The following is a 13960-nucleotide window of genomic DNA, read 5'->3' as shown; positions in this document are numbered from 1 at the left end:
AATTTCTAAACTACAAACGAAAAATTTCGTAATAGATTTTTGAGTTGTCGCAAGAGAATTTCGCGCGAATTTCGTATAAACTTTGTGAACAAAACAGTTTACTTTACATGAAATTTGTTGTTTTATTAAATATATTGGATTTTTTGCTTAACAATGAACTTTGAATAAGTATATTGCGAATAGAAAGATTGAAATATATGATTACAAAATAACTGCAAAATCGATTACTATCCGTCGTACTCGCTCATTTGCAGCAGGGTGTACGTTTCGATCCCGATATGCCCCAAACAATTCGCTTGGAATTCGCCAAGAGTAACACGAAAGTGAGCAAACCCAAACCACAGCCCAATACAGCGACAACAGCCTCACATCCTGCATTGATGCACCCACTCACTGGACGTAAGTAAAGAATGTTTGAAAAATCAAAAATCAAAAAAAAAACATTAAGCAAAAAGTCAAAATCAAAATAGCAAAAAGATGTTAAGCAATCAAATGTTAAATGCAAATTTTTATTTTTCTGCTTTTAATTTTGTATATATGTGTTTGTATTTGTAGTGCCTTGACTGTTACAGCTTTCTTATATTTACTTTGCATTTTTCATTTACTTATTTTATTATTTATTTATTTTTATTTAAAGAATTTTCTATTGATTTCAACTGCTTTCTGTGTATTTTTTAAGTATAAAAATATTAATTACATATAGTATGTTGTTGTTGTACAAAAACAAACTTATAACTATATATAACATTGTTTACTGAATTCTATGACAAAAGCGCACTTAATTAATTTCCCATATTTATATGAATTGAAAATACAATAAATTCAAATTAAATGGAAATAACACATTCTCCCAACAACAAAACTGCTTTAGAGCACCTACATAAGATTTAAGTGAGAAATGTAAACAAAAATTTAATTGTTATGAAAATAAGTTTCCCTGTTATTTTGAGATAAATCAATATTCAAGCCCCAAGCAAAATGTTTTTTGCACTAATTTCACCACGTGGTATGTCATCAATAAACGCCACCCACCACCATCACGACCACAACCATCACAATCGCCACTGATACCGTCACAATATGAAAACAACACAGTCACAAAAGCTGCCCGCAGCTGTTACACCGAATATCTGCATATGAAACACACCCACACACAAATACACAAACACATACAATTATATGCAAATTCGTACAAGAACACAGTGATTGCAATTAACATTCCATTATAATTAGATGCAGCGTGAATTTTAGCGCTCTCAACTCATTTTACAATAGTTTTTTCTTCTACTAACGAGAGTCTCTGCGCGTGTAAACAATTTCACTATGTTGAAATTTCAATTCTGCGACAGATGTGCCGGATTTATATGAAGTTATTACAATAACCTAGTTACCAGAAAATACTTATAAATTCATTTTTTTCGGTTAAAAATCGGTTAAATTTGCAGTTAGCGCTGAATTTTCGTGTTTTAACTGCATTTAGTGTAGCCATTTAGCAGTTCAATAGCAAAATTAAAATATTAAAATTAAATTTAAATTTAAATTATATTTTAAATTTTTATTTAAATTTAAATTCAAATCAAAAATTCCATTAAAAAATTAAATTAAAACAAAATTTAAATTAAAACTAAAATAAAAATTAGAGTTAAAAAAATCAATATTAAATTAAAATTGAAACTTTAAAATTAAAAATTAAATTAAAATTTACATTAAAATAAAAGAAATGTTAAAACAAAAATTAAAATTAAATTAGAACTGAAAATTAAAATTAAAGTAAAAGATAAAACTAAATCAAAATTAAAATTAAAACTAAAATACAATTAAAATTAAAATTAAATTTAAAATTAAAATTAAATTAAAAAAATTAGATTAAGAAATTAAAACTAAAAATAAAAAATTAAAATAAAAATTAAAATTAAAACTTAAATAAAATTAGAGTTAAAGTTAAAGTTCAAATTAAAATTAATAGAAAATTAAATTAAAACTTGAAATGTTAAAGCTAAAGCTAAAACTAAAATATAAAATTAGAGTAAAATTTAAATTAAAGTCAACGTTATAACTAAAATTAAAATTAAAATTGGAACTAATTAAAATTAAAATCAAAGTTAAAGATAAAACTAAAATTAGAATTAAAATTAAAATTTAAGGCTAAAATCAAAAATTAAACAATATTAGAATCATATTGAAAATAAAAAAATTATATCGACACTTAATTTAAAATTAAGTTTAAAACTTAAATTAAAATTAAAACTAAAAATAAAATTGAAATTAAAAAAATTTAGAATTTAAATTATAATTTATAATTTAAAATAAAAATTAATTTAATTGAAATTCTGAATTTTAAAAATATTATACCGAAACTTAATTGCAATTAAACTCAAAATTTAAAAAAAAATTTTAAAATTAAAATTAAAAAGAAAATGTATTTTAATTAATATAACTTAAATATTTTATATTATACTAAATAATTACATAACTATTTAAATTTTTCTCCATTATAACAAAGCAAACTTCGACATCATCAGGGATGATTTGATTTAGCATATGAATATTCGGAAGTTACAGTCAAAAATGAATAGTTTAGCAATGTTTTCAAATTAGAGTTATACTAAATAAGCTGTTTTCGATTGCATGAAAATTTGAAAAGGTCGATTCGAACGAACAACTGGCATGAATGAAATAGGCTTCAAACAGTCAAATTGAAAGCATAAAAGCAAAATTTTAGGCGACTTTAAATTGCAGTTTGTTGTGGCTCTCCTCAGTTATTTTTTAAAGAGAGTAGAGTTGAAACTGAGCGAACAGAGAAATGGTGAATCGAAGGCTTTTATTATTTATAATGCGATTCAAAACAAAAGACTTAAGAAACGAACTCGATAATTAAATTTTATACAAAAGATTTTTTTAACCAAACATTTTAAATATGAAGAAAATTGTAACAACGACCAATAGAATTGATTTTGTTTCAATATTGTAAAGCTTTCTTTGAGCTGAAAAAATATGAGTTTTTACCAGGATAAAACAGTTAGTGCTTTAAGAAAAATAAATCCTTATTACTTAATTCGGATATTGTTCTAGCTTCCGTGTTTTTAACATAACAATAAACTTTTGATCAAATTAAAAAATATTGCCGTCAATTTATAAGTTAAAGAATTTCGCGCATTGCTTAAAATTATTCAAAAAACAACCCAATTATCTGAAGCAGTTAAGAATGATGTGTAATAGCTATCGAATACTTTAGTATTTTCCAAAAACGACAGAAGCTGCAAAATACGAGCTTCAATCGATTAAATGCGCTCTTGTCATGTATTCTACCTTTTATCAAACTCCCACACAATTGTCAATAACCAATAAGAAATTTGAAAATTAATCAATAGAATATATTAAAAAAAAATTAAAATTAAAAAATATTTATATCTATACAAAAACAAAAACAAAAAGTTATTTCAACTGTGCATATATAAAACATGAACAATTCTCTTTTTGGTTTCTTCCACTATTTCGCATATTCTACGTTTAGTTGCTTTCCATTCGTTTGCACCGAAGCGTTATTGTTCTCTAACAAAAAACAATTTCTCTCTTTCTGCACAACACTTAGATTTGGGTGGACCATTCTTTCCAGGCGGCCCGGAATTATGGCATCATCCGTTAGCATATTCGGCAGCCGCCGCTGAATTACCCGGTGCAGCTGCATTACAGCATGCCACACTAGTGCATCCAGCTCTACATCCGCAGGTGCCGGTACGCTCTTACCTCTGACTAAATACAGATAAAGTTATCGAACAGCCTATGCATCAAGTGAGTATAACAGCTAACACTACACCGTATTGATATATCAGCCGATACAACTTTCAACGATTTATCATAAGTAATCGCATTTTTTTCCATCTACTCACAAATTTACACTCACTCAGACTCAAATGACCGCTATGACGCAACATCATCAACAAGCAACAACATTACATCCAACAGCTATGCATATGTCCGCTGCTGCAGCTGCTGCTGCCGCTGCTGCTGCTGGTTTACCGCCGGGCACAGCCGCCACTGGCCCACCGGGACCGCCACCAGCCGGTCATACAGCACATCATCATTTTTTATCCAGCCCCGCTTTGGCGAGTCCAGTTGGTTCCTCGAATAATCCAGCACACCCATCAAATCCACCATTAGCTGCGAACGCGCCCTGCTCGACATTGTTTGTGGCCAATTTGGGGCAATTCGTGTCCGAGCATGAACTCAAAGAGGTCTTTTCCAGGTGAGTGACAGAGAGTTTTCCACTTCAATAATAATTTTTTGTAACAACTTGAGTTTCGTGCCAAATATTTGAGCGTCTTTTGATTTCATCCTTTCCTATTGAAAGTATGTCTTCACCTGCACATTCAATTCAATTTGGTTGATAACAAATTAAATTTACATGAATTATCACAATACATAAAATCGCACATTGATAAATTATATTTGCAACATAACTGTAAAAAGTGTTCTACTAACAGTAAGCATTACTTATTTCACAAGTCTAAAGTACCATACATATACTGTTAAATAAAATCACAAGCACCAATCGAATATCTAAAATTCACCATTCTACCACGTACACCAGTGATAATATATGTGAGAAGAAAGTATAGACTCTTCATGCTAAGCTAAGACTTCTCGCAGTCTGGATTAAAACACAAATTCGGAATTCAATGAACTCAGAACATTAGTAAATGATTTTGTATACTTTCTTTTGACATGTACTATGTATGTACTGATAATTTATTTATATAAGTATGTGTATTGCTGATTTGGTTCTAAAATATAATAATTTTGAGTTCGTTGGAATAGTTTCTTGAACACCACCTGAAAATATTTGGCATTTAAACAGAGCTTTGCTTACCTCATAGCGTAGACTGTGTCCCTTTTAATGCTCAGCTTATCCTTCAGTGATAAGATAGAGATGAGATATCGCTCTGAAACTTTGCACACGTTCTTTCCTGGGCAAAAAGCTACGCAGTTGTTGGAACCACTGATATCGGACCACTATATCATAAAGCTGTCATACAAACTGAAGTATCAAAATAAAGTGATCGTAGGGAAATCTTGTATATTTGCCAAAATATATTCGCAAAATTTGTCATAAACTCTTGTCCAAGATAATGATGCACTCTCTGAAGAAATCTTTCAGATGAGATGATTATTTTATATAGCTGCCATACAAACGTACTGATCAAAATTAAGTTCTTGTATGGCAAACTTTTTCATTTAATGAGATATCATCGCGAAATTTGTCATACATTACTGCCTAAAGCAATGCTACAATATTGGAAGAAATATTTTAGGTCGGATCATTATATTAAATATAGCTGCCATACAAACCGACGGGTCAAAATTAAGGTTTTGTAAGAAAAGCTTTTTTACCTAATGAGATATCACCACGAAATTTGGGATTAATTAATCCTTAAGGCAACGTTACAATGTCTGAAAAATTTTCACCGAACGGATCACTATATTATACAGCCGGCAGACAAACTGAGCGATCACAGTTCATTTGTTACATGAAAACTTCTTTATTTGAGAAGGGTACTATAGCTTCGTTTTGTTATGCAATTCAGCCTATTTTCACGGAAATTAATAAAAAATCAAAAGCTATACACATACTCTCATTATAATTATAATGCATATACGCAAACATAATAACAATCACATGCCTTTTGAGACTTTATTCCTTTCATACACATAACTCTCTTCATTCGTATAAAAAATTAAATATAAAATACATGATATATATCTGTAAAATAAATTAAACTATTACAGCAGTACTACTATTTACTTACATGCATATACTACCAAGCATACATATATATATATTTATTGTATTTACAAATATGTATAATTTGTTACTTAAATATTGAACAATTGCACACACACAGTATGCCTGGCTTTTGTCGCCTCCGAATGCACACAAAAGGTTCGCACAATCTCACTTCTACTTCTACTACTACTACTACTACTTCCACCATCACCAATGCCACCAACACAAGCACCACTTCTACCAATTCTAATGCAACAGCCATAGCTAATTATCACGGAGCTGGCAACAACAACAGTAACAGCAGCAGCAATGCCAACCATCCCGTTGCGTTTATTGAGTTCAAAGATACCGTTAGCGCCGCAACAGCAATGCAGCAATTGCAGGGTAAATATTTACTATCCTCCGACCGCGGTTCGATACGCATAGAATTTGCTAAAACCAAAATGATCAATGACACTTCCACCGGCGGTGGCAGTGCTAAGCACAACAACAACAGCCACAACAATATCAACAACAACAGCAATGAAGCATTGGCTATGCAGAAGGTGGCCAATGTCATGAATGCCACACAATTGCTCTCGGCGAATAATTTGACGGCCCTCAGCCCCGCCGGCACGGCTATGACGGTTATCAGCAATCAGCCGCCACAGCCACAGCTGATCATCTTGAATGGCTATGCACAGCAGCAACAACAGCAGCAGCAGCAACAACAGGCAATACAACAACAAGTGCAGCAGCAACAACAACAACAACACCAAGCACTATTACAAACGGCCGGCGTTGTGCAACAGCAGGCCATCTTGCCGGCCCAGCATTTTATCACCGCAAATGGTGGCAATGCAACGGCTGTTGCCTATCCAGCAGCTGGCGCCGGTTTGCAGGCCATGTCAGCAGTGGGTCCATCGTTGGCCACCATTTTTACTAGCACCAACAGCACGAACAATTTGAACAACACCACCAGCACTACTAATCTAAATAATAATAATAACGGCATTAATATCAATAATAACAATAACAATAACATTTACAGTAATAACAATAATATTGTGCACAATCGTTCTACCGCACTACCACCGCCTACTGTTGTTGTAAACTCACTACAGCACCAACTTCATCCAACTCAGCACCAAAATCATCTCTTTAGAGACGTACGTATTGGTTATCGAGGGTCACTTCGATGACTTTCACTACATAATTATCTTTAGTTTTTAGTGTTTCGCATTAGTTTTTCTCTGAATGCTTGCCTATTACAATAATTTTTAATTATTTAGCGATATTTATCAAGGCTTACTCACTTTATTAACATTTCGAGTTATGCAAAGTATTTTCTTCTGCATTATTGTTAGAAATATTCCACACATGTATATTCATATTTTTATATATGTATGTCAAATTATTTTTGCGTAAAAATTAAAAAAATACTTAATCCACAATTTTACAAGGAATAATTTCTACTTTTAGTACTTTTAGTATTTAATATAAAGTTTTGCTATATAATAAAGAAATATTAACAGCTTTACTCTTAGCTTAACTGTATTGGATTTCACAACCGCATAAACAGTTAGCCGAATTGCTTCCAGATACGCCTTATACCATTTAAGAACTTATACATCATTATCTAGCCCGTTTTTTGTGCTTAAGAGCTCTTCTAAGCAGCTGAGGGCCCATCTTTGGAAAGCAAAAATACTCTGAGAGATTACAATTAGATTCAACCCGAGAAAACCTTTCAATTATTTTAGATAGAGAAAAGTACGGAAGCGTTCATTAAGACTTACCCCAGCCTTCTTCGCTGCGCTTTCAACTTATGAGCTATCAAGCAGCGCGATGAAAGTTATATGTGAACGGGATAATACTGCATAAACTATTTTGTCTAGCTTATCCATTTGCTTCTTCGTCCTTTCCAACTATTCAAAGCATCAAGTCCCGGTCTCCTCGATCCTAAAACATTATTCCTCTTCTATTGTTTTCTTTAGTAAGCATGTTTTTTAGAGAACTGAAAATTCCACATCAATTCGAGCGAATTCTTCAACTGATAAAATTTTCAGAAAGATATTCGGTGAGAGGACCAATATTTTGCAACAATGCTTTCAACTGAATATCTAATGTAATTTAGATTGTTATATTGCACGTGGCATTAAAAAAAGTATACGCTGTAAATGACGAATCACTATTTCATCTGAACGCTCAACCAGTTGATAGGTCTCTAAGGTTTTAATATAGAAGAAATAGGCCAGTTAGACGGTCAGGTGGTTATATTTATATTGGGTAGTCGAAAAAGTCTTTTCGTATTTCGTATCGAATTTCAACTTAATTTTTTTTTATTTATACTAATAAATAAATAAACAAATACATACAATTTTGGTAGACCACTTTTTGCCATTTTTTCTCTAGAGACATTATTGCATCAGTGTAAATCGAAATTTCGAAATTTCCAGTACGGCAGCGAGCGAACACGAACTGATTTAGCATCGTCTCCATAAACTTCACAAATTTCGTTGGTGGTTTGCTTGGCATTCTTACCTTTTTTATACAAAAATTTCAAAATATAACGATTTTCTTCGTTATTTTCACGCATTTTTTAACAGCTGTAACTTTTTTCCAACTTCCCCGAATTTTTTTTTTTGGTTTAATAAAGCTTATGATCTCAGCTTTCCAATACTGTATGGTATGACCCAATGTGATTGGTAGCACTGGAGATCTACGACTGCAACGACATCTAAATACGGAAAGACTTTTTCAAATAACCTATATTATCCATGGATATTGTCTTTCACAATATTCCTCATTGTGTTCAACACATTAAACGGATTTTGGAAACCTTTATGCAATCCAAAAATGCCTGGCTTCGTACTTTGTATTTTACTTGATTCTCGTGCGTAATTTAGTCGCTTTATTTCAACGAAGCGTTCTTTGCTGTTACCCAAAATATCGACGATGTCTTTATGCTTTCTGGGCTTCATTATTCGATTGCAACCAGAAACGTAATACACTGCGAAAAAATACTTCTGAAAAGGACACAGATGATGCTATTATTGAGTTAATTGTCGCAGGCGTTTTTTGTACCAAAAAGTACTTACATAGTAGGTCTAATGTGAAATCGGAATTAAAAAAGCAAAACAAAAAATTATATATTTGAAAAATGTTCCATGTACACGTAAAAAGCAAATTTCTAAAACAAAAACATTCCCTTATTCAACCATATTTCTTCCAACGCTTGACTTTGCAACTACACCTAAAGTCCTCGGTAACGCAAGTAATTGGAATGCTAATGTGCCGCACACCTACCACCTCACTAATTTGCCTCTGCAACGTCTGCTGATTTGAATTCGCTACGCAGAGGTAGAGCGAACCAAACGCTACGCTCATAACCATCGGCACTAAGCCGAAACGTAAATGCGAGCAATTCTTTTATGGCGTTAAATAAATACACACAGATAAAATAAAATAAAAATAACGACGCTGCAACGCCTGAAAGTATGCACTTAATACAAATAACACCGAGCAACTAGTATATGTGTGCACTAAAGAAACGCCGCTAATGGCCAACAGCGTTAACCTGTAGTGTGCACACGCATTTACAAGCATTTTACCACTTTACCGCTATTTTATGTTTGATACGTTTTTAAAATACTAAAGTAGGTACCATATAAATTTGTTTTTCAATTTGCACAAAAAGTTTATAAAAAATGCAGCAAGTTTGTGCGCCCCATACCTTTTGCCGCACGCGCGTTTGTTTGCATTTACACCGATAGATTCTTAGCTGACTTAGCAGCGCCTCGTCGCCTGCGCTATATTGCCACACACCCATACACACATACATATATACATGCATATGTGCAGATATATGTATATTCATGGCGGCAGTTAACCCTTCTGGGTTCGGCCACAGTGGCGCTCAATTGTTATGATTGTGGTTTCACCACAAACCAACAGTTCACAAACACACATACACATGCCACACATACCATAGATTTAACGCTGAGGCGTGTGGAAAATGTAAAGTGTGTATGTTAGTGTGTATGCAAGCTTGCCGCTTGTGAAAAAAGTGCAAAGTGCAAAGTGTAGAAAACCGCTAGACAGTAAAATTTCCAGCATTACTCGTGCAAATAGACGTATGTACATACATATTTCGCTACCATATTGGCATGGCGGCAGCGCCCTCGTCCCTTGGGTGTCGCAATCAATTTGCGAAAAAAGGTGAAACTTTGGCCAAGCGCGGGGTGAGACCGGAGTGCTAACTCAGCGATAGCGCGAATTACGATAAACAAGTTTAATAGTTTAAGTGGCATACATGCAAAAAGCTGCATAAAGTTATATGCGCATACCCTGTAGGAAATTTTGTTGAATTTCGGTTTGACGGTTGAGGTAACGAAAACCCAAATAACGTTACATGGTTGTTAGAAAATGTTGACTAATTATGCAAACTAAGTTTTCTAATCGAAAATCATTACAGCAAAGCCGGTGTCAAAAATTGACGTTTGGCGCGGCACCGCCCACTTTTATGTGAAATCACATATCTCGAGATACGCTCAACCGATTGCAACCAAATTTGCTGCGGGACATTATTCTCAAATTCTACAGCCACGCCTTCTTCCCATATAACACCGTTCTAAGTTCCCTCGATTCGTTCGTTCGTTCACTTTCCAGTACAACAATCAGGAAGATATTAAGGAGCTGACATCCTGACTTTAAATTAAAACTGATTATTGTTCTATTGTCTACATTTACTATACAATGGCCTACGATATTTTTGATTGGTTGAAAATTGTCAATATGGCATAAAAAACTACCATCTTTAGCCTCAAAAACGAATTTTTCCTAATTTTTGATAGGGAATACCTTCAACTTCAATAACTTTTTTGAATTTTTTTCCCTCTGCAACTCATTCGGTAGAAATCATGTCAGCAGTTGGGACGCTTTTTTTGCACCTCCGAAGACAGCACACAACTCCGTTATTTTTCAACATTTTTGTTAAAAAAAATCTTAAAATCTAGCTGAAAATATACCTTTTTATGTGCAATGAACTTCGCAACATTCGGTCGAGTACTTTCTTTTAAAAAAATTCAAGAAAATCGTATAATTTTTCATGCGTTACTCTGGTGTAGTCCCTTAATATAACGGGATAAAACTTTGCACCAATAATTCATTTAGTATATGGAACCTTATGACCAAAATTGTTCAAATACAACTAAAACTGTCCAAGCCCCTAGGTACCGAATATTTGGATCCCAGTACTTACAGTTGACTTTTGATTGAAAATATTGGTCAATGTGTGAGATATATAAATTAAATTCAGAAAGAATACGGTCCTGATAGTAGTCTGTGTGTCAAAAATGGGTCGAATCGGATCAATACTTCCCTTGGCCCCCATATACTTAATAAAAGGATGTTCGAACTTCGGGGTGACTTTATACCGCACATTGCGGTCAATATGTGAGATCCTGTTTTTCTTATATCGGTGCATATTTGTGCTTTGAATGAATAAATTCGGGTGAAAACTCGCCCTAGACCAAATATAACTAACAAGCCGTATGTACCTAAAGATACTCTCATGGCTTTAATGGCTTTGATCCCTGTAAGTTGCAAGAATATGGAATGTTCGGTTGTACCCAAACTTAGCTCTTACTTGTTATTAATATTTTCCTACTGGGTAACAGGCACTCATTAGCACATAACCACCTGCGTTGTTGTTCTGCTTGTCTACGTTTTTCACATATTGCACTGATGGCTCACTTTGTGAACTTTACACCACCCATATAATGTTGGAAATAGCACTTACTATTAGCTTTTCACTAAAAATACACTAATAATACAAAGTGCTGCCCATTTCGTGAAAATGTATTTTAACGCTCACTTCATAGTCGGTAGAGAGTAAAAATATGCACTCCGAAATATTGAAAAAAAAAATTCTAAAATAGCATAAATGAACGAAATAGGTCAACGTCGTTATTGGCACAAGCTTAATAAATTACAACCATGAATAAGAAGATTTTTAGAAATATTACAGAATTTATATAATTCTTAAGATATTTTGTAACAGAAAATCTAAAAAGAAAACTCGCCGACTCACTTTCGAAAATATAGAGCTTTCTAATTGACTTTCATAAAGTTTTTTTCAAGAGTTGATTCAATAATTATAATAAGCGCTTTCAAAACGCTTTTAAAAACTTGTTGAAAATTAGAAAAATAAGATTTAATGCTAATGAGCACTAAATGTTATAAAGAAATTTTTATAATATAATAATATAGTATGGTGTGGAATAAAAGTTAATCTATCCCAACTACCTACAAAGATAAAAAGCTTGCCTGTAAGAGTAATCGGTACTTGTTAGGTATGAACTTTAGATAGCATTTCTGCTTTAATAAAGATTCTTATAAAGTCCATCGGCTGTTATGAACTAGCTTTGAATATGTTCGCGTTCCCTTGCTTGTTCGTCTCAGCAACTTTTTTATAGATACTTGTAATACTTCTTTATATAAGTGATTTAGTATTCAAGACGCATACATACATATATCGATATTCATAAAAAGAACCAAATCTTCTTTTTAATAAGTTTAATAAATTTTCACTAAAATTATATTTTTTATAAGACAATATTTATATATAAAGCTTGCATGTGGCATAAATATGGCGCAAAGTATATACATATTAGCAAAAACTCACCATAAAAGCACATATTGCGAAAAAAGCTTTGTTATTATTATTTTTTTTTAGTTCCTATATCTACTTATATTGGCATAAATATATACTATATATATCTACGTATTTATAATATATTAATAATTCAAAAATTCAACTCAACATATAACTGTACATAGTTCCAGCTTAGCGCTTCAAAAGCTCTACTAACACACTCAGTCTAACTACAAAATTGCTTATAAATAATAGAAAATATTCCACTAGCATTTGGTTTTAAATCGACACCATTTCATTTTACAGAGGAGCGGGTATGGAATCAAGGCATGATTTATTGAATAAAAAGGCCGAACGCGACTTGCAACATCATCAATTTTTAATGACAACACCGACTTGACCCGTTACAACAGCAGCGGCAGCACATCAGCATCAACAGCAGCAGCAGCAGCAGCAACAACAACAACAACTGCAGCAGCAGCAGCAACAAACGCAACAACATCAGCATTATACAACGCACTACCAACAGCAGCAACAACAACAGCAACAAACAAACGCAGCGACTCTTTCAACGCATCTTAATCACCACCACCACCACCAACAACACCAGCAGCAGCAGCAACAACAACATTACGCAGCAGCTGCCGCCGCCACATTAGCCGCCACCCATCACATACCAACAACACTGATTTCGGGTGCCACGCCAGGAGCGGCAGCGGCAGCTGGCATCTACTCCTACGTTTTGCCGGCAACAACACATATCGCGGCATAGTACGACAACATCATCGATGGCAACTACAGTTACTAGTGTAAATGCCGATAAATGCAATAACAACAAGCGTAAAATACGTTCACCAAGCTTGCCTGTGGGAGTAAAAGAAACAGCAACAACAGTAACACTAGCAACAAATACAACCAATTGCATGAAAATCAGTGACAGTTTGAGTTTATACAGCATGCAACAGGGGCTAAAGCGAGAGTGTAAGTGTAACAAGCGTACGAAGCGCAGCAGGCAACAGACTTGTCATGCCACGCGCGTGGAGGAAAACAGCATATTTAGAAAATATCTAAGAAAAGCATACCAAATATAAGTAATTATACATAAATGAGATATGATAGTAAATAGTAAAATACTTACAAACACATACATATGTACTAAACTGCTATGTGTGTGTGCATAGTGTAGAACAATTTGGAAACATATGACAGTTAAAAAAATTAAAGCAATTTCAAAGAAATATCTGTATGAAAACACTAAGTAAAAGTCATTTGCAATTTTTTAAAATTTAAATATTTTCTGTAATTTTTATGAACTTTTTAATAATTTTTTTAAATATTATATTTTTTTAATTGCAAAACTGTTAATTTTTTTTAAATTATTTTTTTTATTATTTAATATATACTATATATGCGTTTTTTTAATTATTAAAAATACTTTTAAATTATTTTTTTTTTTAATTTTTTTTGTAATTTTTGTAATTTATTAAATTTTTTTTATTTTTGCCAATTTTACTACAAAAAATAATTTTTATTTTTTTCAA

At 32.9% G+C, this 13960-nt stretch overlaps 1 protein-coding gene across 1 annotated transcript in view; it reads left to right on the top strand.

The window, feature by feature from the left end:
* The window catches only part of LOC120782591 (probable serine/threonine-protein kinase DDB_G0267686), a 144841-nt gene extending 131991 nt beyond the window's left edge, over positions 1-12850 (top strand). Inside the window, 5 exon segments of the mRNA XM_040114942.1 lie at positions 258-399; positions 3593-3792; positions 3909-4246; positions 5904-6933; positions 12726-12850. Coding sequence (XP_039970876.1) covers positions 258-399; positions 3593-3792; positions 3909-4246; positions 5904-6933; positions 12726-12752 — 1737 coding nt within the window. The 3' untranslated portion in view covers positions 12753-12850.
* Positions 12851-13960: the final 1110 nt, after the last annotated feature.

The sequence above is a fragment of the Bactrocera tryoni genome, chromosome 1, assembly GCF_016617805.1.
Source record: "Bactrocera tryoni isolate S06 chromosome 1, CSIRO_BtryS06_freeze2, whole genome shotgun sequence".
NCBI lineage: Eukaryota > Metazoa > Arthropoda > Insecta > Diptera > Tephritidae > Bactrocera > Bactrocera tryoni.
This window is presented reverse-complemented; position numbering and strand designations above follow the sequence as displayed.